The following is a 26,446-nucleotide window of genomic DNA, read 5'->3' as shown; positions in this document are numbered from 1 at the left end:
ACAATGAAATGTAAATGCCATTTTTCTGACCTAACTACAAATTTGTGTAAAAAATGTGACTACTGAAGCAAATAAGTTTTAGATCATTTTCAATCTCCAATTATATATATATATATATATATATATATATATATATATATATATATATATATATATATATATATATATTAGAAAGTCGTATTTGATGGGTCAAAAAAAGACGCTTAGACACATATGATTTTCGGATTTTAGGCATCAAAATAAGATACTTTGCTGAAGAAACCATACCTCTAAAATGAATTCTGATCTCTCGTGCATTGACGCTAAGATAGGGTTGAATTTTGAAAAATTCCGTTTTGCGTCCAAATGTATGAGCAACCCTCCACTAACTTTGAAATGCTGCCTTTATATTTGCTATCAATCGCTATAACAGCCTCTGCATTTGCCAGTATTAATTTGGAAATGCTAGCTAGCAATTGAACATGTTGTTCTGTTTCCTTCATGTGTAATGGAATTTTGAGGTATTTTTTTTGTGTATGTGTACGAATTAATATGCAAAAAAAGGGAATACATTATATAAACATTTGGACGCGATTGGGGTACTTCCAATTGGTCAAAATGAAATTTTTCAAAATTTAACCTCCGCGTTTGGGTCAATGCACTTAAGCATCTCGAACGAGACTCTCTCGCGCACCGAATGCGTTCCGATTTGCTCTTGTCCGAGAACCTGTGATTCTTACGATTTGACGTATTTTTGCTTTGCTGTGAATAGTTTAAAAAATATTTTTTTTGAATTTTTAATTTAAAAAAAAAATTGTAGTTGACTACACCTAAGTCTGTTTTTACACGGTCTTTTTGTACACGGTTTTGATATAACACGGTTTGAAAATTGAATATTTTTAATGTTTTTACATGATTTTATTCCATTTAGCACGATTTGAAATTTTATGTACTTAAATTTTTTTGTCAAATTTAATTTTTGCGAAGTATGTTCATATCACAAAAAAGTATTTATGAAGGAAAAATGTCTGAAACCATCGATAGTATCGATAGTTTGCGAATACTAGCTTAAAGATTTAAGTGAATTCCCCTTTAGCGTGTACAAACAATTTTTACTGGTCAAAGCAAATGTGAATAGCACTAATTTAGGGGAATTTCCTTTATGTGCATACAATAAAATTTTACTGGTCAGAGCAATTGAAACGTGTTAATATTTTGTGAACTGTCAATGCAATAAGACGTGTTTGGTAAAGAAATTTTTTGCAGGCAAATTTGATTTTCCATTAAATTTAATTTTAACGCATTAAGATAAAAGGTAAGCCAAAAAATATTTTGTATTTATTCACTTATTTATGTTTTTTAATTTTGTTAAATATTTTATGTTATTTAGTTACCCATTTTTGTATAAGATCAATGTCTTTTTTTACACGGCTTCTTCTGGAACCAATCTACCGTGTAAAAACAAACTTAGGTGTATATGTATATTATAATTTCTACAATATTATTATGTCGATCAAAAACAACAAAAAAAACTGCTTATTTTTTGACGTTCACAAAAAACCCTAGCATTAAGTGGTCAAAAACATTTTTTACTGGTTTTGTCATGTAAAGTGCCAAAATTTCTAATTTTTTGCAATTTTTGTATGAGGGACCTAACAGGCTAGGTCCAGGTGGTAAATCATGGACATGTGCGGACCGGCTATTCAAAGTTACTGGTGGTCGATCATTCATTTGTGTATAAGCGACTTTTAAATCGACCCTTCCTCATATATATCTTTCGTAATTTAAATAAAACAATGGACGGTGGCTGATACGTGAAATGTCAAACGTTCTTGGCAGATGATGTTCAATTACTTTTGATAGGATGTCTTACGTGAATATTGTTTAATTGTGATTGAATTGTACTAAGTAGTTTTGTTTGTAGTTTTATTTTTACACAGAAACGTTATTAAACGGATCACAAGTGTTACTAGAAACTCAAAATATCAACATTATTGAAATGTTAATATGAAAATGCACTTTTTGGCATTGCAGCACTCTTTTTTTGCAAATCATATTTTTCTCAAACACGGTGCTCTGAAACATCTCATTTGTAAAATTGTATACTCATTGGTATTTATCATAGACCTTATACAATTTCATGGACTGCTAGTCCCCATACATTTCTCAAGTAAAAAAGTGCCAAAAGATGTTCTATGGTATGAGGGCATACGAGGGTAATTTCGCGGCCGAGATATGTCAAACTCGATTGCTTAAACGTCAAATGAAAGTCCGTGTGTTCGAAATTGTTGGGTAAATATTATATAATATACAATTTAGGTTGAATTAATGAATGTAATGAACTATTTATTCATTTATTTATTTTAGGTATACAAAGTGTTCAAGGAAAATTAGAAAAAAAAATAAAAAAATATTTTACATATTATAAAATTCACTGAAAATAAGAACAGTTGGCTAGAGCTATTATGGGAAATTAGAAAGAAATAATGAAATATTTGTTTAATTGTAATATATTTATTATTGATGTTTAAAAAGCACAATTTTCGTGTGAAAGTGGCGTACATGTTTATCAAGTTTGCTTTTTTATGTTCTTCATGGTGCATTCTATTTGTTAAGTACATTTTACCACAGACCAAACACATTTTAGAAGACATTTTACTTCTTATTAGATTTTGTCTGTTACTAACAATTTTAAAACGTGTATTTTTATCCTCTTTTAGGCAAAAAACACGAGCGATCAAACATCTCGTGAACCCAAGTAACTGTAAAATTTAAGTGATCGAGAGCATTCGACTCATAGATAAACAAGTATAATAGATCGCTATGTCTGGCGGGTCTCCAAAAATAGTAGACCTTTGGAGACTTTTTGTACGACTTATTCCTTAAATTATTGCATTGTTTATGAATCCTTCTTGTCATTACATATTGCATTCCTTGGTTGTCAAAAGTACTACTGCGCTTTGTTCGTGCATTTTGCAGCAATTTGCAGTACCCCCAAGACACCTATTCAATATAATAACATGTTGACATATCTTGATTATATATAATTATTGCTGCAATTATTATTAAAAAATACCTTTGCGGAAACTTGTATTGGAATAGCTAAATATTTTAACCCGCACTTGACACTTTTTTGGGTACTATAAAAACACTTTGCCATATTAAATTTCACAAATGTTCACTTAAACAAAATTAATTAATTAGAAACAACACGAGTTCAAACAGTTAGGTTATTCGTACTTGACATACAGCGATCAAATACTTGACAGCCACATGAGTGTCCTTATGCAGTCACTACAATGTTCCTTTTTAGGGTGTGAAGTTTGCTGTATTAAACGTCAGAAGTGTTTCACATTCGCTGCAAAGTTGAATGGGATTTTAGCGTTATTATGTTTTATTTTGTGTGGTTTTCGTGCTATGTGTTCTTCTGTTCGTCTATTATTTTCCGGCGTTTTTTGCTACCTCGTTTTTTAATTATTTTGTGCGTTATTAATACGGTTTTAGTATAATTTTCTTGTGAATCGTGTGTTGCTCGTCATTATTATATTAACATTTATTTTTTTTAATTACTAAGTTTATTATTTTGTTCATATTTTTACAGGTTAAGGTCTTTTTCTTTGTTTTTACGTGTTTTATAGGTTAGGGTTATTATATTACTATTTATGTTCTAGCTATTTTACAATTATTAGATCGCTTTAGAAGTAGGTATTCCTGCATTATTTTATTTTTAGACAAATATATAAGGTACGTTTTAATCACTTAGGTTAGGTTGCATTTCAATTCATAGCTAGGTTACATTTCATTTAAGAATTTCATATTTATCTCGTTAGTTGATTCCTACGTTACTTTTAGCTCATATTATAGGTTTAATATTTTAGTTCATATTTCTTTTTTATACATAAGTTATCTTTTAATCATAGCTTAAGTTAGTTTAGGTTTATACTATAGTTCAACCCCTTTCTTTTTATATTCAATATGAAAAGGTAAAACCAATGTATCCATTGCTTTAAAACTTTTGCTTCCACTAGTTCTCTTTGCCGTCACAACAGGTTAGTACATCACATACAGCCTAAGCAGTACTTTCAAAATTTTGAATGTACATTTTGCCAAAAAATTTTGCATGCTCCTTCCTCATTACAAAGGCACATCTCCTACAGACTCCAAACTCCAATGCACGTATTTTTATGATTCCCGAAGTAATCCAGAAATATCCCTTGCGCTGCATTCTTATGCTCTACCCTCTTCATTAATTCCTTCCACTACTTCTTATTCATGTACCCTTACTGCTTCACAAACTTCTTACACAACTCTTCCTGCTTTGCCAAATCCTTCTACATCATTTCCTTCTTCACCAATACCAACGACAGCCTTCCATTCATATGCTCTTCCTGCTTCACCAATTCCTACAACATCCTTCCACTCGGATGCGCTTCCTGCTTCACCAATTCATATGACAACCGCTAATTCCAATACTGTTTCCTTTATTCGACAACCATCTTCCCCACTACTTTTCCAATCATCCAGATCGCTCACATTCTTTCCAGTGACCCCAACGCGACCCAGACCCCAAGATAATGCTTCGCTGTACTCAGAACATTTTACAGGTATTAAAATATAAGTATTATTTAAATATATTTAATATTACATCCACAAAGTTACCATAATTGTTCATTTATAGGTTCTACAAGGGTTCTCAGAATTACTTGCCCCATTGAGGATTGCGGGAATGCTTACACACGGTACAGCGCACTACAAAAACATACTGAGTGTCATCATCACATCAATATTGAACACAAAGACAAACTGTTTTCTTCTATTAATGGTTTGTCAACTTTTAATTATGAAGATTTTCAACAAACATTTCTATAATTTCATCTTTTGCTATAGATTTTTACAGCTGGAAAACTGAGATTGAACAGAACAGTATTACGTCATATGTGAAGGACACTGCAGCATACATAACAAAAGACAATTGCTGCACCATTCAATATTATAATTGCCATCGATCACACAGTCACCATACAAAGGAAACATGTTTAAGGGGTAGCAAAAAATTGGGCATGCTTGTCCCTCACGAATTATGTGCAAGGTGTATAATGACGGACATGTTGAAGTTGATTACTGAAAGACACATGTGGGACATGAAAATTTGATAAAATATGTGCGACTGGATCAAAATTTAATCAGAAACATCAAGGGTATAATTAATTTATTTTCATAAATGCAATTATCACATTGTTGTAAGTTCTTTGTCATTTGTAATATATTTTTTCCAGATCAAATTAAAGCAGGCGTAGATGATGACTTTATTATAAAAAACATACATGAAGATTGTTATAACAAAAAATTACTGAGACCACTGAGAGCTTCCATAAAAAGGCGGGTGTTACCACCAAATGATACCTTTATAAATAAAAATGATTCAAGAAGTGTAGCCGATTCTTTGCATTCTTTGCATTTAATGCTGGAAATAATTTAATTATCTTCATAATTAACTATTATTGATGTTTGCTTTATTTGCATAATTCATTTAAAGTTATGCCATTCATTCAAGTTATGGAAATGTGTTTCAAATTGTAAATATCTATACATTATATAGCTTTGCCAGTATCATAACACACTGCTTATGTGTGCATTTTTGTGTCTAACGACAAATAATTTAATTATGTTAATTAAATGTGATTGGTATTTGCTTTATTTGCATAAATATATTTATTATACCATGCTTTAACAATATTATGGAAATAGGTTTTAAATTGTAAATATATGTATATTAATATGTTCTATAATTTCAATAAATTTTTATTATTATAAATGAATAGTTTTTCTTCTTTTATAAAAAACAGTATATTTTTGATAAAAAAAACAATGCTAAAGCTTATGTTAACGCATTAATTTTTTATTTGTTGACCAAAATAAGGTTCAATTTTTCAATACCATACGTACTGTTAATTTTATAAAAAGGTTGAAAATAATTTCAAATGCCTGAACAAAACTTTGTGGCACCTTACAGAACTCCACCTAATTGATTGAGAATTTAACAAAATTCAGGTATATAAATGCACGTCACAACTATTTCGACAGATTATTATTCACATTTTTATACAAGAACTTTTTCGGAGAAAACAGTTGTACGTTTATTTAACTTACTGAATAAAACTTCTTACATAAGTACTACATTTTACCACTTTCAGACTCAATATGATTATTACTATATACTATGACAGTACTAAATCCTCTACGTAATATTATGATCGTAGAGAAAAATTAAATATATATAATATATTGATATACATTAATATATGAGAGCTGAAATTAAATTGTAACTGTCACATTGACGTCTATGAACTGTCATTATGTACTAGGGTTATTTACACTTTTATATTGGTACGCCTGCTTTGTTTGTCACCTCTTCATGAAGTATATTGTCGTGTCAAAAAATGGCCGCCAGTGACTGCATGAGGAACCGTGTGACAGCCACTTGCATGAACCACGAACAATTTGTAGTTGAAATTGAGTGCACATGAGCCATCTGTTTTTAAAAATTGAAACTACTCAGGACCAAAACAGTGCAACGCGCATTTGTTCGAAGATAACTCCCCATGATTCGACTAATCTCGGTAAAGCTCGTGTTCATAGATAAATAAGCATAAATAGATCGCTATCTCGGGCCATTTGACGTTACTCTCATTTTAAATTACGAATAGATCACTACATGGCAGCACATGTACATACAGTATGTAAATTAACCCCTGGTATTACTTCTACATTTGTACATAAAATCAATACAGCCTTTATCATAGATAAATAAGCATGCTCGTGTTCGTATTTGACATATCTCGGCCGCGAAATTACCCTCGTATGCCCTCATACCATAGAACATCTTTTGACACTTTTTATGCGCTCAACTAGTAGTCCATGTATTGTATAAGGTCTATGGTATTTATAAAACATTTTCTAGGTTATATTATTTTATATTTATGTTATTACTAGGCATTAAAACATGCTAAGAATAGGAGTATCATTATACAGTGATGGTTTCACACCGTTTGACACATGTTTGACATCGCTCAGCATACTCAGTATACCTAAAATGAGGTGTGAAGTTTGCTGCATTATATGTCAGAAGTGTTTTACTTTTGCTGCATGCTCAATGGGGTTTTAGCGTTATTATGGGTTTGTTCGATGTGCAGTCGCCGACAGTACACAACCGTCAGACGCATGCGCAGATCGTTTTGACCGTTCGATGTGTCCAAACTGAATCCCAAACTGTCGTGGATTTTTATCTACGCGTTCGGTCAGCTCGGTTTGATGCGTTTGTACCAGTTTGTGACTGTCGATTCGTGACTGCGAGAATTGGTATTATTGTCTATGTATTGGTGTCTGACGGTTTCAAATTTTAATCTGAGCGTTATAGGCTTACTTTGTAGCTTTGTTTATTTTTGACTATTGTGACTATTATTGTTATCTTCTGTGCGATCAAAATGCATTTACAATCAAATTATTCATTCAAAACGAGAAAAGACCCGAATTTCAAAAACTTTTTTCTTATCGATAGTGTTTTGTGCGAAAGGATATTCCAAGTTATTAGAGTTTATACGTATTTTATGTGAAAATGTTAATAATTATAAAATTATGAATCAAGGTAATTATAATAATAATAATATTGATATATAAATATAAATATATAAATATAAATAAATATATATTAAATAAATATATATTATTAAAATTTTTCAGCCACAAGTCGAAAAAAGAAAGAAAGTAAATGCAAAATCTTCTTTAATTTAATTTTTTAAAATATTTTTTAATTTACATGTAGTTTTCTTTTATAAACATATTTCAAAGTCATATTATATATATATATATATATATAATATATATATATATATATATAATTATAATAATAAATTGTTAGTGCTTATTAATTTCTCATTTTACTAAATATATATTATTTTATAGAACTAGAAGAATTTTTAATATTTCCTGATGGAGCCGTAGGTGTTCAAGATGCTGTTTGGTCTAATGAGAGAACAGCATTTTTAATACAATGTTTTAAAAAATATAAACCGAATGTTGGGTCAATAGAAATAAGAACAATCAAGGCAATGTGGATTGTAATAAAAGCTGACATGAATAATAAATTTGGAACTACGTTTACGGAAGGCAACATTGAGAATCGTTGGAGAGTGCTGCAACGTAATTATAAGAAATATGTCGACAGTCGAGCTACTGGTACGAATAATGATATAAATATATAAAATAATTTTATACATATTAACAATTATGTCTAATAGGGGAAGGAAATTTCAGTTTCCAGTATGCAGAAGAGTTGGATGAAATATTTGGCAATAGCCACAATATAAATCCAGTCTGCATACTGGAAACAAATGATGTACAAGAAATAGAAAACATTCCACACAACCAACAAGCGCGGGATGAAAGTGCACATGAAGTTAGAGAAATTATTGAAACTTCAAGGAGGAGGCAGCGCCGTAGAAGGCAAAGTATTTTAGAGAAAATGAGAGAAGACCGGTTGAGATTTCAAGAAAGAATAATACAAATAGAAGAAGAAAAATTGGCAATTTTAAAACAAAAATATGGAGTGCTCTAAAATAAAATAATATTCATAAATTTGCAATAAATATAAATAAATCATTATCCAATATAAACGCCTGACTTTAATTTATTAATTCATTTAATTTTTTTTCAATACAGAACATTCACAGAATAATACATTATAAGTACTTGACAAGAGCATGAAATAATATTTATTATTATTATTAAGACGTGCTTATGAATAAATTATTGAATACATAAATAATGTAGGTTTTGCCTAATTAGGCCTATAATGGTAAATTAGCTGCAATTTGATCCCGTAATATTGAAGCATCTGTTGAATAAGGATCAGAATCTGCCACATCATCTGATGTCTCATTATTTTCATCTTCCATTTGCAAATATTCAAATTCATCAGTGAGACTCATATTATATAGAACGCAGCAAGCTCTTATAAAGTGAGAAATAAGAGTTATATTTCTTAGTTTTAAATGATATAGTTGTTTGAACTTTTGTTTTAGCATGCCAAATGTATGCTCAATTTTAATTCGATTACTGCTGAGTTTTTTATTAAAATTTTTCTGAATTACTGTAAGGCCATGAGTATTCTTATAAGGTGTCATCAAATTTGCATTTAGTGGGTAGCCATTATCTCCTAATAAAATAAAATGTCCACATTTTTGAATTAAATTTGAGCCCAATTTTGATTTTCGAAATATTCTGGCATCATGAACAGAACCAGGATTTCCAATGCACACATCTATAATTTTCTTTTGGTCATCACAAACTGCCTGAATCTGTAAAATACATATAATTGTAAACTGGAATACTGTAAAACACATATAGATGCAAGTAGATAAAAAGCAGTACATGAATTGAATAAAATCCTTTTCGGTTCATATATGAATTTGGATCCTCTATCGGTTTATCTATTCGAATGTGGCAACCGTCAATTGCACCAATTACATTTAGAAAATCATTTTTAGCAAATTCTGCGGCAATCACCAACTTTTCCTCATCACTCGGCCATTTAATAAATTTTGGGGATAAATTGCTTAAAAAGAAAGCAACCCTTTGCACTATTCCATGTAAAGTACTTAACGTTATATTAAAACGATCACTGACATCCCTGTAGCTGGATGTTTGGTGTCCCGCAAACCATAAAAATATTAGTATCTAAAATAATATGTAATTAATTATGATTTTACTGGTTTGTCAATTATAGTACATTTTTTACCTGATTAAATGCACAGATTTTTCCGAATGGTCCATATTTAATTTTGTTATAATATTTACTATCTTCATATATTTCTGATATATTAGAACACGTTGTTTTGCTTATTCTGAAGTGCTCGAGAAATTGTATGTCATCAAACAATGGCACCACTTTTTCTGTCAAAATAAAACTATAAAATGATTAAATTGCACTTATGGAATATTATATTATATTAACCTCTTTTAATTATAATAACTGATACTTACCAAGATATTCTTCATTTTTTGTAACTTGAACAAACTCTAATAAATCTAACTCCTCCTCATCGTTCTGCAAAAAATCATAAAAAAACTCGTTGTCACTCATTATGTTAAATTCTCTCCATAAAACACATTAAACATTTCATTTACTCAAACTGAGCAAATAAACAGAAACACGAAACGAACTATACCGAAGACATGCGAATGAACTCTCGGCAGTTTCGTCGCGTTCGATGTAAACCGTCTTGTCAAACCGTTGGAAACTGTCATGAGATGGCGCATGCGCAGTGTAACAAATCAGAATGAGTTTGGAAGAGTTGTGGACTGTCACAAACTGCTCACTGCGAACAGACCCTTTTTATTCGTGGTTATTTGTTCCCTCTCCTCCAGTTCATTCATTCTTTTTGCGGCGTGTTTTTGGTTGTTTCTTCTTTTACTATTTTGTTTTTATTATTTTGTGATCTATTCATATTTTTTTAGTATATTTTTTAGTTAATCGTGTATTCGCCGTAATTATCATATAAAATATTTATTTGTTTAGATTATGTTTTCATTACTTTTTACTTGCTTTATAGGTTAAGGTATTTTTCAATAGCATTCACTTTATATTTCATACATTTTTTATCTTTTATATAGGTTTATAAGTAGGTATTATTGCATATTTTTATTATTATTGATATATGAAAAGTTTTAATAGGTTACCTTAGATTACATTAAATTTGATTACATTAAATATTCATGATTTTAATACGTTTTTAGTTGCATTGTTCACTAGATTCTATTCTTTACATAAGTTATCTTTTAATAATAGGTTACGTTGCGTTAGGTTTACATGAATTGTCTTTTAATAATAGATTATGCTAGGTTAGGTCACTTTTTTCATTCAACGAGAAAGTGCAGAAGCAATGTAATCATTGTTTCAAAACTTTTTAGTGCATTTGTTCACTTTTTCGGCACAACAGATTGGTACATGGTAAACAGCCTAAACAGTTTTACAAAAATTTTAAATGCATATTTTGCCCAAAGATATTACATACTATTTTCTCATTGCAAAGGTACATCAAAACCTTTCAAACCTCAATTCCTAATATATCTTCGATAGACTCCATTATCTATCCACTGCACATTTTCCAATAATTTCAGAATTAATCCGAGAACATCCCTTGCATATCATTCTTATGCTCTGCCTTCTTCACTAATTCCTTCAACATTATTTCATACATATACTTTTTGTTCTTCACCTATTCCTTCAACATTCTATTAATCGCCCACATTCTTACAAACAACCCCGACGAGACCCAGACCACAGAACATTTTATTGTACAGCTGCACTCTCAACTACTAGTTTTTACAGGTATTGAAATATAAATATAATTTAGAATTACATCCACAAAAATTACAATAATTGTTAATTTATAGGTTCTTCAGGGGCTCTTCGAATTACCTGTCCCATTGTGTATTGTGGAAAAATACAGGTGTATTAAATATTGCAATTCATATAACCTTGTTGCAATTTTAATTATAATGGAAAATATTGATGGATATAGATCGAGAATTATAAATCAAAACCATATAGAATGGAGTAATTGCAAATAACAAAATAAATATCAATTATGTAATAAGTGTATAATTGTACATTGAATAAGATTTTAAACATATTGGCAAATATTAAAAAAGTCTTAAGCTTAATCAACTACGATGGCGTTTATATATAAAAACTTGAACTGTTATATTTTATTTAACTTCAATTTTGAGTGGTTTGAATTTTCAATTAGACTGGGAGATCTCAAAAATGAAAGTACAACCATTCGGAAATATTGTGCTTTATTTGCTTAAATATATTAAGCCATTACTTAATAACTTCTTTTACTTATCTTATGGAAGTGTGTTTTAAATTGTAAATAATTATATAGCTTTGTCTGTGTCATAACATGCATTCTTTATATCTAATGTCAAATGATTTAAATATCTGAATGATTAAATATGAATGTTATTTGCTTTATTTGCATAAATGTTTCTCATTTTTTTAAAACCATGATGGAAATAGGTTGTAAATAAATGTATATTGATATGTTTTATAATTTCAATAAATTTTTTTATTACAAATCAATAGTTTTATTTGAGTCGATGGCTATGATAGTTTATCAACATATTTTCAATTATAGGAAGTCATATTCATGCTGATCGAAACAATGGTAAAGTTTATGTTAATGCAGGTTTAAAGTACACTTTTATTTTGTTAACAAAAATTAGGTTTATTTATTCGATCATTAAAATTTTTAGTATCTTATTGACCATATGTACTATATAGTATAATATATAATTTCTAATTCCTACACAAAACTTTATTCGACATCTTATTTACAGAATTCCACCTTATCGATCAAAAGGAAATTCATTTATACACATATATTAAATATTTGTAGATATAAATATATATATATATATATATATATATATATATATATTTAATATATACAATATTTGTAGCTGTAGGTATATATATATATATATGATATTCAGTTTTCAGGGCAATACATCAATTAAAAAATTTGTATGACTTTAAAACATTTTTATTTATTCCATACGTTTCGACACATTGTTTTGTGTCATCTTCAGTGGACTATGCAATTGAATTAATCCTAATTATTTCATATTATAAATGTTCACAATGCACAATCTTAATTATTTCATATTATAAATGTTCACAATGAACAATCCTAATTATTTCATATTATAAATGTTCACAGTGCACTAAAAAACTAATCCTTGTCATTTTAAGTTGAACAATATATAAATTTTTGACTGAGATTTTTATGAATTGGTGAAGTACATCGCGCCATACATTTCTGTGCTCCGATGTACGGGTGCCTACTTGATTCAGTAGACAGTAGGATTCATTTATAATATGAAATAATTAGGATTAATTCAATTGCATAGTCCACTGAAGATGACACAAAACAATGTGTCGAAACGTATGGAATAAATAAAAATGTTTTAAAGTCATACAAATTTTTTAATTGATGTATTGCCCTGAAAACTGAATATCACATATTTCAACATCAAAATTATATAAAAAATTTAATATATATATATATATATATACCCAGTAAACCACAAAACGTAACAAAGCCATGAACGTTACGTAACGCTGGCACGTCCGCACGAACCAGGTACGTAACCTGGGAGGCACACAGAAGCATCTATTTCGCGGGCAAGAACGTAACGGCTGTTTCGTTGCACACTAATACATCGCGGTTACATTTTTGCTACGTATCTAAATTGAATAAAAAAGCGTGTAGGTGTCTTTTATGTTACATACTTATTTAATTAAATTTCCTGCAAATATAGAATATTAATAATAATTTCGGATATTTAGTAATTTTATTAAATATTATCATTTACAATATACAAAATTTACATATTACATAGTTAACATTAGAAAACTAAAATTTGACAGTCCATAAAATGTTAGCCTATAAAAATAATTATTTATTCATTCATAATATGTATTATGTTTAACTCTCTTGGCAACTTCAGTTAAATCAGACTTGGCAAAGTTAAGTCTTGCATTAAATATGTTCAACTCACTTGCATCTGTTAATGTATATAAAATAGAACCTTAAAAAAAACCTTAAAACCTTAGAAACATTGTACACAAATTTTGAATTGAAAACATTGTTAATAAATTAGTCATTTGTGAACATTACCTCTAAACATACTCATTTATTTGAAGTTAATGACTATGTAGTTCCTACGATCATATGACAGAGATAATTATTCCATGAACACACACTCAATTTTCTTGCATTGATTTTATCCTATTAACTTTCAAGATCTGAATTACCTAAAAGTAAAACACTACAAATTAGTACTAAATCATATTAGTTAACATTCTCTTCATGTAGAACCTTAATATACCAATTCTGTAATGCAAGATCATCAGGCTCGAAATACTCAACAATTCATGTTCTCTTCAACACTTAATCCATATAATGTGTGATATCCGGTGCATTCTTTGTTTTCCTTCTTGAATGTTTTTAAGTCTTGCTTGTTTCTTTGGTAACAATTTATCTTCTTGATTAGAGCAAATTTCCATAGTTTGAATTCCATTTTGACATAACCCATAGGGGTTATGAGCACTCTTTCTCTACAATTGAAAAGCAATTTATATCAGTTTTTGCTTAACTGAATAGTTCTGATACTAATGAAATTATAAAGAATATGTATGATCCATATATATTACACTTATCTACCTATAATATTCATATCATATCACTGAATTGAGGTTATGTGATTTTTGACTGGTCTGTCAGAAATTTCAATAATTATGTGATAAATCAATTATCACAATACATAAACAGAATTTGCATTGCACATGACCTATATACTGAAAATAACTAATTAGTCATTACTATAATAATTTGTAAATTAAAAAAAAAATATTGCAATTATACTCACCTTTGCTGGTTTCGTATTAAATATGTGAATTTCCTAAAAGTACAACATTACAAATTAGTACTAAATCATATTAGTTAAAATTCTCTTTGTGTAAAACATAAATATACCTATTCTGTAATACAATATCATCACTTAAGAAATACTCCACAATTCATTTTCTTTTCAACACTTAATCTTAATATGTGTTCTTATTTATCGATATGTGTTCTTATTTTTCTTCTCGCATGTTTTCAAGCCTTGCTTGTTTTTTTTTTTGGTGGCAAAGAATTAATAATTTCTAATATATTATCTAACTTTGTATTTATCTTCTCTATTGGAGAAAATTTCCCTAGTTTGAAATCCATTTTCGTAGGGGTTATCAGCACTGTAATTCTCTCTAATATTGAAAACCAACTTATATCAGTTTGTGCTTAGCTAAATAGTTCTGATACTAATGGAACTATAAAAAATGAAGATGTATAAAACTATATAACTTACTTCTCTTTATTCATATATCACTGAATTGAGGTTATGTTTCTGACTGGTGTGTTAGAAATTTCAATTATTACATGACAAATCAATTATCACAATACATGAACAGACTTTGCATTGAAGGCGGCCTATATACTGCAAATGACTAAACATTATTATAATAATTTATAAATTAAAATATATTTCAGTACAATTAGACTCACCTTGTTTGCCGGTTTCATATTAAATACTTTTCCAGCTGACTGTAACTAATTTCTACAACTGATTTCGCACTAAATATAAAAGCTATTAATAAATAACGCTTCAATAAAGGAAATATCTTGCATTTCAAACATACACGATAAAATACTCAATTATGCGTCCACGATGCACTGACCGAGTTAACCTATATTTAATTTGACATTTCGATCATAAAACACTTCACGGCTATGTTCAAAGGCAAATGTATGTAGTGATGGGCGTTGAATCAACGAACGGTTTTTTTCAACCGTTTCTCCTTCGCTAACGAATCAACCGTTTCGACGCAACGAAACAACTAGTTGAAAAATCAACTGGTTTGTCAATGAGTTAAAAACATGGCGCCCAGTTACTTTTCAACGAAATGCATATTCGTTCGTTGTCGAATATTACAATTGAAAAGCAATAGAGTACTCTAGGGGTTCTTTCTTAAACTTATAATAACCACAGAAGTTACCACAACGTAACACATTTTGTAACTTTCGTTTCGAAACTGATGTTAAGTAAACGAACCGATGCTGTTACGTATAGTTGTGAGCTTTAACCACCGTCGACGCGTTTAAACGTTTACAATACTGCTTTGTTCGCATCTGTCGGTACGTGGCGTGGTACGTTGCACGGTCACATAGATTCGCCTTTGAGAATAGCCGTGAAGTGTTTTATGATCGAAATGTCAAATTAAATATAGGTTAACTCGGTCAGTGCATCGTGGACGCATAATTGAGTATTTTATCGTGTATGTTTGAAATGCAAGATATTTCCTTTATTGAAGCGTTATTTATTAATTGCTTTTATATTTAGTGCGAAATCAGTTGTAGAAATTAGTTAAACAGTCAGTTGGAAAAGTATTTAATATGAAACCGACAAACAATGTGAGTCTAATTGTACTGAAATATATTTTAATTTATAAATTATTATAATAATGTTTAGTCCTTTGCAGTGTATAGGCCGCCTTCAATGCAAAGTCTGTTCATGTATTGTGATAATTGATTTGTCATGTAATAATTGAAATTTCTAACACACCAGTCAGAAACATAACCTCAATTCAGTGATATATGAATAAAGAGAAGTAAGTTATATAGTTTTATACATATTCATTTTTTATAGTTCCATTAGTATCAGAACTATTTAGCTAAGCACAAATTGATATAAGTTGGTTTTCAATTGTAGAGAAAATTATAGTGCTGATAACACCTACGAAAATGAATTTCAAGCTAGGGAAATTTTCTCCAATAGAGAAGATAAATACAAAGTTAGATAATATATTAGAAATTATTAATCCTTTGTCACCAAAAAAAAACAAGCAAGGCTTAAAAACATGCAAGAAGAAAAATAAGGACACATATCGATAAATAAGAACACATATTAAGATTAAGTGTTGAAAAGAAAATGAATTGTGGAGTATTTCTTAAGTGATGATATTGTATTACAGAATAGGTATATTAATGTTTTACACAAAGAGAATTTTAACTAATATGATTTAATACTAATTTGTAATGTTTTACTTTTAGGAAATTCACATATTTAATACGAAACCAGGAAAAGTGAGTATAATTGCACTGTTTTTTTTTTAATTTACAAATTATTATATTAATGACTAATTAGTTATTTTCAGTATATAGGTCATGTGCAATGCAAATTCTGTTTATGTATTGTGATAATTGATTTTTCACATATTTATTGAAATTTCTGACAGACCAGTCAAAAATCACATAACCTCAGTGATATGATACGAATATTAGAGGTAGATAAGTGTAATATATATGGTATCATACATATTCTTTATAATTTCATTAGTATCAGAACTATTCAGTTAAGCAAAAACTGATATAAATTGCTTTTCAATTGTAGAGAAAGAGTGCTCATAACCCCTATGGGTTATGTCAAAATGGAATTCAAACTAGGGAAAATTACTCTAATCAAGAAGATAAATTATCACCAAAGAAACATGCAAGAAGGAAAACAAAGAATGCACTGGATATCACACATTATATGGATTAAGTGTTGAAGAGAACATGAATTGTTGAGTATTTCGAGTCTGATGATCTTGCATTACAGAATTGGTATATTAAGGTTCTACATGAAGAGAATTTTAACTAATATGATTCAGTACTAATTTGTAGTGTTTTACTTTTAGGTAATTCAGATCTTGAAAATTAATAGGATAAAATCAATGCAAGAAAATTGAGTGTGTGTTCATGGAATAATTATCTCTGTCATATGATCGTAGGAACTACATAGTCATTAACTTCAAATAATGAGTATGTTTAGAGGTAATGTTCACAAATGACTAATTTGTTCACAATGTTTTCAATTCAAAATTTGTGTACAATGTTTCTAAGATGTTTGGTTCTATTTTAGATACATTAACAGATGCAAGTGAGTTGAACATATTTAACGCAAGACTTAACTTTGCCAAGTCTGATTTAACTGAAGTTGCCAAGAGAGTTAAACATAATACATATTATGAATAAATAAATAATTATTTTTATAGGCTAACATTTTATAGACTATCAAATTTTAGTTTTCTAATGTTAACTATGTAATATGTAAATTTTGTATATTGTAAATGATAATATTTAATAAAATTACTAAATATCCGAAATTATTATTAATATTCTATATTTGCAGGAAATTTAATTAAATAAGTATGTAACATAAAAGACACCTACACGCTTTTTTATTCAATTTAGATACGTAGCAAAAATGTAACCGTGGTGTATTAGTGTGCAACGAAACAGCCGTTACGTTCTTGCCCGCGAAATAGATGCTTCTGTGTGCCTCCCAGGTTACGTACCTGGTTCGTGCGGACGTGCCGGCGTTACGTAACATTCATGGCTTTGTTACGTTTTGTGGTTTACTGGGCATTAAATTTTGATAATATAAAAATTTATTGACTTATAATTTTTCTTTTTGCTAAACATAACAATTTTACAACTATTCATAGTACTCCGAATTGAATTTTTATAACAATAAGGTTATGATACTTACTTTATTTTTCTAACCGCAGCGATCCACTTTTCCCATTGATTTTCTTTCCACTTAGCTGTAGAAAATGTATAAAATTTGCAGTCACTTTTTCTGCTAGTATTTCTACAACCCACTATACTACAGCTTTACATATAATGGCTCATTTTTAATTATTTTATTTAAATTTGAATTAAACAAATATTTTATGTGTTTTTGTCATAGACCTTATACAATACATGGACTGCTAGTTGAGCGCATAAAAAGTGTCAAAAGATGTTCTATGGTATGAGGACATACGAGGGTAATTTTGCGGCCGAGATATGTCAAATACGAACACGAGCTTTACCGAGATTAGTCGAATGCACTCGATCGCTTAAATTTTACAGTTACTTGGGTTCACGTGATATTTGATCGCTCGGGTTTTTAAACTAAAAGAGGATAAAAATATACCTGTTGTAAAATTGTTAAAAGTAAAATGTCTTCTAAAATGTGTTTGGTCTGTGGTAAAGTTCCTGATTGCAGTAAAACCTGTTCTGAATGCTTCGCAAGTATTCCGGGAAATTCGATATTCATCGATATAAAAAATCGAGATTTCATATCCTTCCGATGAAATGTTTAAATTATATTTATATATAGAAACCCTAATTCGAAATTCTTTAAATTTAATGTACAAAAGACCTTATCAGCTTTGACGCAAAAATGTATTTAACAATTAGAATGCACCATGAAGAACATAAAAAAAGCAAAGTTGATAAATATGTACGCCACTTTCACACAAAAATTGTGCTTTTTAAACACCAATAATAAATATATTACATTTAAACAAATATTTCATTGTTGCTTTCTAATTTCCCATAATAGCTCTAGCCAACTGTTCTTATTTTCAGTGAATTTTATAATATGTAAAATATTTTTTTAATTTTTTTTCTTATTTTCCTTAACCACTTTGTATAACAAAAATAAATAAATAAATATATAAATAGTTCATTACATTCATTAGTTTAACATAAATTGTATATTATATAATATTTTCCCAACAATTTCGAACACACGGACTTTCATTTGACGTTCAAGCGATTGAGTTTGACATATCTCGGCCGCAAAATTACCCTCGTTTGCCCTCATACCATAGAACATCTTTTGACACTTTTTTACTTGAGAAATGTATGGGGACTAGCAGTCCATGAAATTGTATAAGGTCTATGGTTTTTGTTTAAAATTTTGGTTATAATAGCTACATTTAATGCTCAAAGTAGCCACTATGAACGCTTCGGTCGATTTGACTTCCTCTTCCATGCCTTCGCACATATCTGTGGTACGTATGTGCATAGATAAACAAGTATAATCTATTCGTAAATTAAAATGAGTGTAACGTCAAATTGCCCGAGATAGCGATCTATTTATGCTTATTTATCTAGGCGTCAAATCGCCAGACATCTATTCGTAAATTAAAATGAGTGTAACGTCAAATCGCCCGAGATATCGATCTATTTATGCTTATTTATGTAGGCGTCAAATCGCCAGACATAGCGATCTATTATACTTGTTTATCTATGTTTTAGGCCGTATATCGAAAACGTACTTTAATTAAAAGGTCTGTTCGCAGTGGCAGTTTGTGACGATCCACAACTCTTCCAAACTCATTCTGATTTGTTACACTGCGCACGCGCCGTCTCATGACTCTTTCCAACGATTTGACAGGACGGTTTACATCGAACGCGACCTAACCTTCACAAACCGTTTAGTATAATTCGTTTTGTTTTTATGTTTGTTTGGGCAGTTGAATACTGATCTAATACTACTAGTTTTAATCAAATTATATTATTTATTATTTATATTTTTTTTAGCTTTATTGTTTAATATAATAATAGATTAAAAATATAATAAATAAGTTTTTCGATGTTTATTTTCATCAAATATATAAAACAGTTATTTAATTATTTATTTTTAATCGTTAAACTCCTGTAAATTTGATGAATTTATTAATCTCATACTTTATTTGAGGTTAGAAAAGTCAAGAATTAATGTTTTCAAAGAATCGGCATCCATGTTCTCTGACAGTCACAAACGCATCAAACCGAGCTGACCGAACGCGTAGATAAAAATCCACAACAGTTTGGGATTCAGTTTTGGACACATCGAACGGTCAAAACGATCTGCGCATGCGTCTGACGGTTGCGGACTGTCGGTGACTGTACTCCGAACAAACCCGTATGTAGTGATGGGCGTTGAATCAACGAACGGTTTTTTTCAACCGTTTCTCCTTCGCTAACGAATCAACCGTTTCGACGCAACGAAACAACTAGTTGAAAAATCAACTGGTTTGTCAATGAGTTAAAAACATGGCGCCCAGTTACTTTTCAACGAAATGCATATTCGTTCGTTGTCGAATATTACAATTGAAAAGCAATAGAGTACTCTAGGGGTTCTTTCTTAAACTTATAATAACCACAGAAGTTACCACAACGGAAGGCCTATAAAGAGCGGCCGTATAGCGAGGCCCGGGTGTTTAATAATGGCTACCTCTAAGACGGAAGACGGAAGTGTCTGGTATGAGAGATTGTTCAAAACATCTATACAATAGTATTATTTTATACATATTATTATATGTATATAATATGGTCATTACAAACACTTTTTATCATTTATTCTATAATTCTATCATAGGTATATTCATTTTTACATTCATACTTTGGTCTAATTTATTTATCTATCTTTATAATTTAAGAATATAAAGATATCATATTCTAATCATGGCCATACCAGGCCATACTTTCTTATGCATAGCGTTAATATCTGATCGCTACATTAACTTGAAACTTAAAAATACATTTTGTTAATTTTATGTTTTCTCGAGAGTCAGCATCAAATGAGAAAAAAGATAAGAACTAGCATTGAGTAGTTTTGTGCGACGGTTGGCCGAGGCCTTTTTTTTTTATAAATAACAGAATAGGTAAAACTTTTCTTACGTTATAGCTTACATTAGGACATATTCGAAATCGTGCTAAATAGATTTCAGTAAAAACAGCTGGGCTGTTTTTTGAGAAAAAAATTTTCGACGAATTTTGAGAAACTTTGTTTGACAATAAAGATCATGGTTGTATCTTAGAGTAAAAAAAAAACCTCTAACCTATGCTACCTATATCGAAAAAAAAATAAGATAAAAAAAAAAACAAATATAATTGATAAATTCCACTCACAGAAAAATCTAAAAATAAAACTGGCCTAACCTCTAATTACAACACTACTCACAGAAAAAATAAAATTAGTATCGATCGAGAATGCGATTAACCATAATATTCATTTATCTATACGATTAGCAATGATTACAACATGACAAATTTAATATGCCCATGCGCGAAGCACAATTATGGTCGACAGACTCAAATTTCACACAGCCAACTTCACAGTGTTTTTACACATTAATACATGCAAAACCGTACAGTAAGCTTCTGTCAAAAAGACTGACTGGATACTCTTGCTGGTACCCTTGTACCAGTCTGTCAAGTTACACAAATAACACCCCGCACACACTACGGAATACATGTGCAAGTAATTGGTTGCGCAAATATACAGTAACGTTCTAGACAATATAATTATATGGTAACGCCTGTAGCCGGCTCAAGAAGGAAAGTAGGTGAATAAATAATGAGTATGTGAATGAAAATAAATTAGCAATCTACAAAAAATTCTTTAATAAATACTTTCAACATATGAGTTTTCAACTTATAAAATCAAAACATTATATGTTTATTCATAATTGATTAATATTTTAAATTTATACCTCAGATTGACAAAAAAAATATTCAGAATACTGATTATTAATATGTGACATTACAAAAATTATCATTGATTTCTCTCAGATTCTGTTATTAGTTTTTCAATCTTCCATTTTCCTTTTTTCTCAGGATATTTCTTGAGATGATTTAGCCTATAACTGTTAATATTACCACCTGAAGGCATTACAACTAAATCTGTTTTACTCAAAGCTTTAGTGATGAAGTCGAAAGTGTGATTTGAGCTTTGAGAATCATCATTGGATACAGCATCATCATTGTCATAACTGTAAATATTCTTATTGACTTCTTCACATTTAATATCATTTATACCGTCCAATGCACTGTTATAATCACATTTTGCATTTTTCATTTCATTTTCATTCACATTAGTTATTACATTTTCAGAAGAAATCTGTTTGCTATGCACCCTCTTTGTTTTTTTAAATGATGGAAAATAGTCTGATATGCTGGTAACTCCTATAATAAGTAGAAACACATTATATATATATATATATATATATATATATATATATATATATATATATATATTAAATGGTAGAGTCTTGGATTTGTGTATATTTTGTAGTTTCGAACAAGAATCCAAAAAGTAATAAAAAACAAGAAAAAAGTTTTTTAATAAACCATTTCTTTATTTATTTATTTTTTTACTGTCGACGTTTCAGAACTAGGTACGTTCCATCTTCAGGACATCTGTCAAGAAACATGATCTTGATGAGATTTAAGCTAACAATATGTTTAAGAAAAGAAAATAGATTTTTTAATTGATAAATTAGTTGAAAAAATAATGTACAGAAATATGATAATATGATCAAAATGAAAATGATAAAAATAAATGAGTGGATTATATAACAGGATATTAAAAATGATAATTTTTTGAAAGTTATGGAAAATTTTAAGAAAAGGTTAATGACAAAATTGAATTAATTACCTGTATGTTTGAATATACGTTAGCACTTTTTCACTAAAAAAGATTTTAACAAAAATTGAATTTATGAGTTATTTTTCAGCCGAATAGATAAATTTTGTAAATCAAAATTACTATAAGTTCTGTCTTTTTCAAAATTATTATTTGAAAACCAAACAATATTATTAATATTAAATCCTGTTATATAATCCACTCATTTATTTTTATCATTTTCATTTTGATCATATTATCATATTTCTGTACAATATTTTTCCAACTAATTTATTAATTAAAAATAATTAAAAAATCCAATCTTTTCTTAAACATATTGTTTGCTTAAATCTCATCAAGATCATGTTTCTTGACAGATGTCCTGAAGATGGAACGTACCTAGTTCCAAAACGTCGACAGTAAATAAATAAATAAATAAATAAATAAATAGTTTATTAAAATCTTTTTTTTGTTTTTTATTACTTTTTGGATTCTTGTTCAAAACTACATTATATATATATATATATATATATATATATATATATATATCTTAGTAAGATACATTATTGATGGATCAATATTTTTAATTATATTTCATGAAATAGTTTATAACATTACGTAGCTACCTGAAAATCCTGAAAGTGAATTAGTTGAATCTTCTGTTGGCTTCATGAAAACATACATTGGTTTATAGGCTCTAAATGCAATATTCACATTTGGCTTCTGATTATCTGTTTCAACCTTAGAAGTTTCTACAAAACAAAAACAGTCAGAGTTTATTTAAATTAACATTATATTTTTAAATATCTAATTTATATATAATTTAATTTAATTTCTACTTACTATTATATTGAGCAAATTGCTCATTTAGTAGTGCAATAGAGTTACTGAGTCCTAACACCCTGTCATGTTTGATTGAAGTGATCTCTGAGCATCTCCTATTTATTAATCTTTTTGCATTTTTTTCTCCTGATTAAGGTAAGCAAGACAAGAAAATAGTGTCAAATCAATTGATTTTTAACATCAGACTTAATAACAAATTTATGTGATACCAGACGTTTTTACCTTGTTTGATAGAATTACTACTTCCAAATTTTGAATTATCATTTATTGAACAACTTGCACTATTATCCATTTGTTCTAACATTTCATGAATATCATAAAATATATCAGGCCTATCAGAAGTTACAAATTGCTTTGATTTCAAATCATTTTGTAATTTCAAAAACTCATTTTCTTTTTTCTTTCCCTCATGTTTCAATTGTACTGACTTGTTTTTTATCTTTTTCTTCATGCTTTCAGGTTTTTTCAGACTATTTTCATGAATTCCATCATTTATAAGCTTTTTATTTGCTTTCAATAGCTTCAATTTTTTCTCTAAATAATTGGAATATTCTTTTAACAACTCATCTATTGTTTTTATTTTCAGTGCTCTTAACATAATAATCAAACGTTTTTTCCTGATAGCAGCATCTTTCTGTAATTTTTTGTCAATAGTTGGATTGGCAACTGTATTTTCATGTGTTGTTACCAACTCTTTCCTTGCTTCAGTTTTCATGGTTTCTAAAAATGTAAATATATTTTTATTATGCAAATTATAATTTGTATTATTTTCAGCAGCAGCAATTTTTGTAGACATACCCTGTGTTGCAGAAGATGCAAATTCATGTGAAACTTCAGAATTAGAAATAATATTTTCGGATGTCTTTTGTAATTTTGCTTTTGTTTTCATTGTTTCCAAAAATCTATACCAATTACCTTGCTTCACAGAAGTATTTTGCTTCTCATTAGAAAAGTTAGACTTGTTCATAATTTTTAAATTATTTTTCTCTAAATTAGATTCAAAATTACTATTCTGAGTAGCTTTAGATGCCTGACCATCCTGTCTGTTGTGTGAGCTATTCATAACGCCTTCCTGATCCTTAAATTTTTGTAAAAGAACATATAGCGGTTTTTTTAGGTATCTGTTGACTCTTTGTGGTCTTTCTTCAAGAATATCTAAGCTTCGGGGCTTTGATGCAATTATTTCCATTTGATCAGGATTGCATAAAACATCAAGTTTATCATCAGAATTGTGGGACTCCTGTTTTGAATTTTCTATGTCAAGATCACTTTCATCTAATGGTATTAATGGAGGAGGTCTCGATAGATTTTGATATTCATGTTCTATATATTCTTGTGGCTCATAAAATATTTCTGTATGTTGATTAAGAAATCTGACACGTTTCTGAAGTTTTGACACACTATTTCTTCCTTTTGAGATATCTGAAGCCCCTGCACAAATGTTTCCAGAATGAAATATTTAAAGTAAATTTAAATTATTATTACATGGATTCAGAGCACTAAACTGATTGAAAGAAAGATACAATAATACATAATTTATTTCGGTCATAAAAATTATAGATTATATGTTTAGATTTAAATACATAATTACTTTCAGGTACAAGAATCATAATTTTAAGATCTTATTTCACTTTACTATTAATTAAATAATCAACATCTGACAATAATTGTTAAAACAGTCAATTTTTTTTTTTCAAAACCAGCATAAATATTAATTGTATCAATAAAACTAAAACAGGAACTTATGTAACAAGTCACTTTCTATAATACATTACATTACATTAATAAAAATATATATATAATTAAATCATTCATTCTATTCTAAAATTGTGTTTTTAATTGTATCATTACCCCTCACAAATTTTTTTAATGAAATTCATCTAATAATTATTTATGTACATATTGCTATTCAAAAGAAAAAACTAAGGTGCATTGTATTTTGTAACAAGGTGCAGAATTAAAAGCATGAAAATATCTTAGTTATTTGTTAAATTACTAACTATTAATTAAAAGTTAAAATTAAATACCTTTAGATGATTTCTCTTTATCAAATTCTTCATATTCAACATCATCTAAAAAATTACATAAAAATTCTTGTTCAGTTATATACTTTGTAACACTAGATTGTGCCGTTTGATTGTGATCATTGTCGTCATGGTCTCTCAACTCTTCTGGCACATTCACACTTTTGAGATCAGGGTCTGAATTAACTAATTTTTTGAACATATTGCAATCGGAAATCGACCTCAAGAGAAAACAGTGAACTAGCAAATTAATCAGAATAATATCTGAATATAGATATTAAATATGTTTGTTATCAGTTAGACAACTAAAGAACTAGTCAAATCAAATAACAATATAAATGGAATTAACAATAAAGATTCCATGTACACTTCAAAGTCATAATTCCATCACACAACAAATAATCATAAAACTTCAAACAAAACTTACTACAAATTTTCTTAATTGAACACAAAAATTATACCACAAATTTATGAAAATTTAGCTTGTAAACAGCATCAACAACGATTTAAAATAATTTTCGTTAATGATTAATTCTAATGTCGTATTAAACAAACAATCAACTGTACACGCAACACGCATATACATATTTAAGGTTATGTCATAGACAATATATAATAATAATATAATATGGGTTATATTACATATCATATTATGATTTTGCAATAATACATTATTATATTATATTGCTTTTAAAAGAAACATTACTGGTCGCACATTTCAGCGACGTTGA

The 26,446-nt window shown here is 29.0% G+C and overlaps 3 protein-coding genes and 2 long non-coding RNA genes across 11 annotated transcripts; 2 read left to right on the top strand and 3 right to left on the bottom strand.

Moving 5' to 3' along the window:
- Nucleotides 1–3,985: 3,985 nt before the first annotated feature.
- On the top strand, nt 3,986–5,429 carry LOC113378131. Its single transcript, XM_026618654.1, has 4 exons — nt 3,986–4,583; nt 4,658–4,801; nt 4,867–5,177; nt 5,256–5,429. Exons 1-3 carry the CDS (start codon nt 4,100–4,102, stop codon nt 5,130–5,132), a joined length of 894 nt encoding a protein of 297 aa, XP_026474439.1. The 5' UTR covers nt 3,986–4,099; the 3' UTR covers nt 5,133–5,177; nt 5,256–5,429.
- A 3,396-nt stretch (nt 5,430–8,825) lies between these two features.
- Nucleotides 8,826–10,354, bottom strand: LOC113375744 (putative nuclease HARBI1). The gene is made up of 5 exons (XM_026615690.1): nt 10,206–10,354; nt 10,021–10,084; nt 9,776–9,930; nt 9,409–9,714; nt 8,826–9,335 (listed from the first exon to the last, which is right to left on the bottom strand). The coding sequence occupies exons 1-5, from the start codon at nt 10,212–10,214 to the stop codon at nt 8,826–8,828; spliced, it is 1,044 nt and encodes a 347-aa protein (XP_026471475.1). The 5' UTR covers nt 10,215–10,354.
- A 3,184-nt stretch (nt 10,355–13,538) lies between these two features.
- LOC113377984 lies at nt 13,539–15,378 on the bottom strand. Of its 5 annotated transcripts, none has more exons than XR_003367126.1 (9): nt 15,284–15,360; nt 15,150–15,218; nt 14,953–15,081; nt 14,583–14,851; nt 14,476–14,508; nt 14,271–14,404; nt 13,936–14,164; nt 13,725–13,861; nt 13,539–13,635 (listed from the first exon to the last, which is right to left on the bottom strand). It is a non-coding gene; the product is annotated as an uncharacterized LOC113377984 (long non-coding RNA). The 5 variants fall into 5 exon arrangements; XR_003367129.1 differs by having other exon boundaries at nt 14,953–15,091; nt 15,284–15,344; XR_003367127.1 differs by having other exon boundaries at nt 14,953–15,091; nt 15,150–15,378.
- Nucleotides 15,379–15,774: 396 nt separating this feature from the next.
- Nucleotides 15,775–17,679, top strand: LOC113378166. 3 transcript variants are annotated; one of them, XR_003367148.1, is made up of 8 exons: nt 15,775–16,055; nt 16,124–16,252; nt 16,354–16,620; nt 16,695–16,727; nt 16,799–16,927; nt 17,035–17,246; nt 17,321–17,456; nt 17,545–17,679. It is a non-coding gene; the product is annotated as an uncharacterized LOC113378166 (long non-coding RNA). The 3 variants fall into 3 exon arrangements; XR_003367150.1 differs by having other exon boundaries at nt 17,035–17,256; XR_003367149.1 differs by having other exon boundaries at nt 16,114–16,252.
- A 4,320-nt stretch (nt 17,680–21,999) lies between these two features.
- On the bottom strand, nt 22,000–26,444 carry LOC113375743. Its single transcript, XM_026615688.1, has 7 exons — nt 26,422–26,444; nt 25,719–25,955; nt 24,490–25,122; nt 23,914–24,411; nt 23,692–23,817; nt 23,475–23,600; nt 22,000–22,409 (listed from the first exon to the last, which is right to left on the bottom strand). The coding sequence occupies exons 2-7, from the start codon at nt 25,915–25,917 to the stop codon at nt 22,000–22,002; spliced, it is 1,992 nt and encodes a 663-aa protein (XP_026471473.1). The 5' UTR covers nt 25,918–25,955; nt 26,422–26,444.
- Between the last annotated feature and the right edge of the window lie 2 nt (nt 26,445–26,446).

This window comes from Ctenocephalides felis, unplaced genomic scaffold (genome assembly GCF_003426905.1).
Source record: "Ctenocephalides felis isolate EL2017-DRISC unplaced genomic scaffold, ASM342690v1 CF-g0.4_SCAFFOLD_01886, whole genome shotgun sequence".
NCBI classification, from domain to species: Eukaryota; Metazoa; Arthropoda; class Insecta; order Siphonaptera; family Pulicidae; genus Ctenocephalides; species Ctenocephalides felis.
This window is presented reverse-complemented; position numbering and strand designations above follow the sequence as displayed.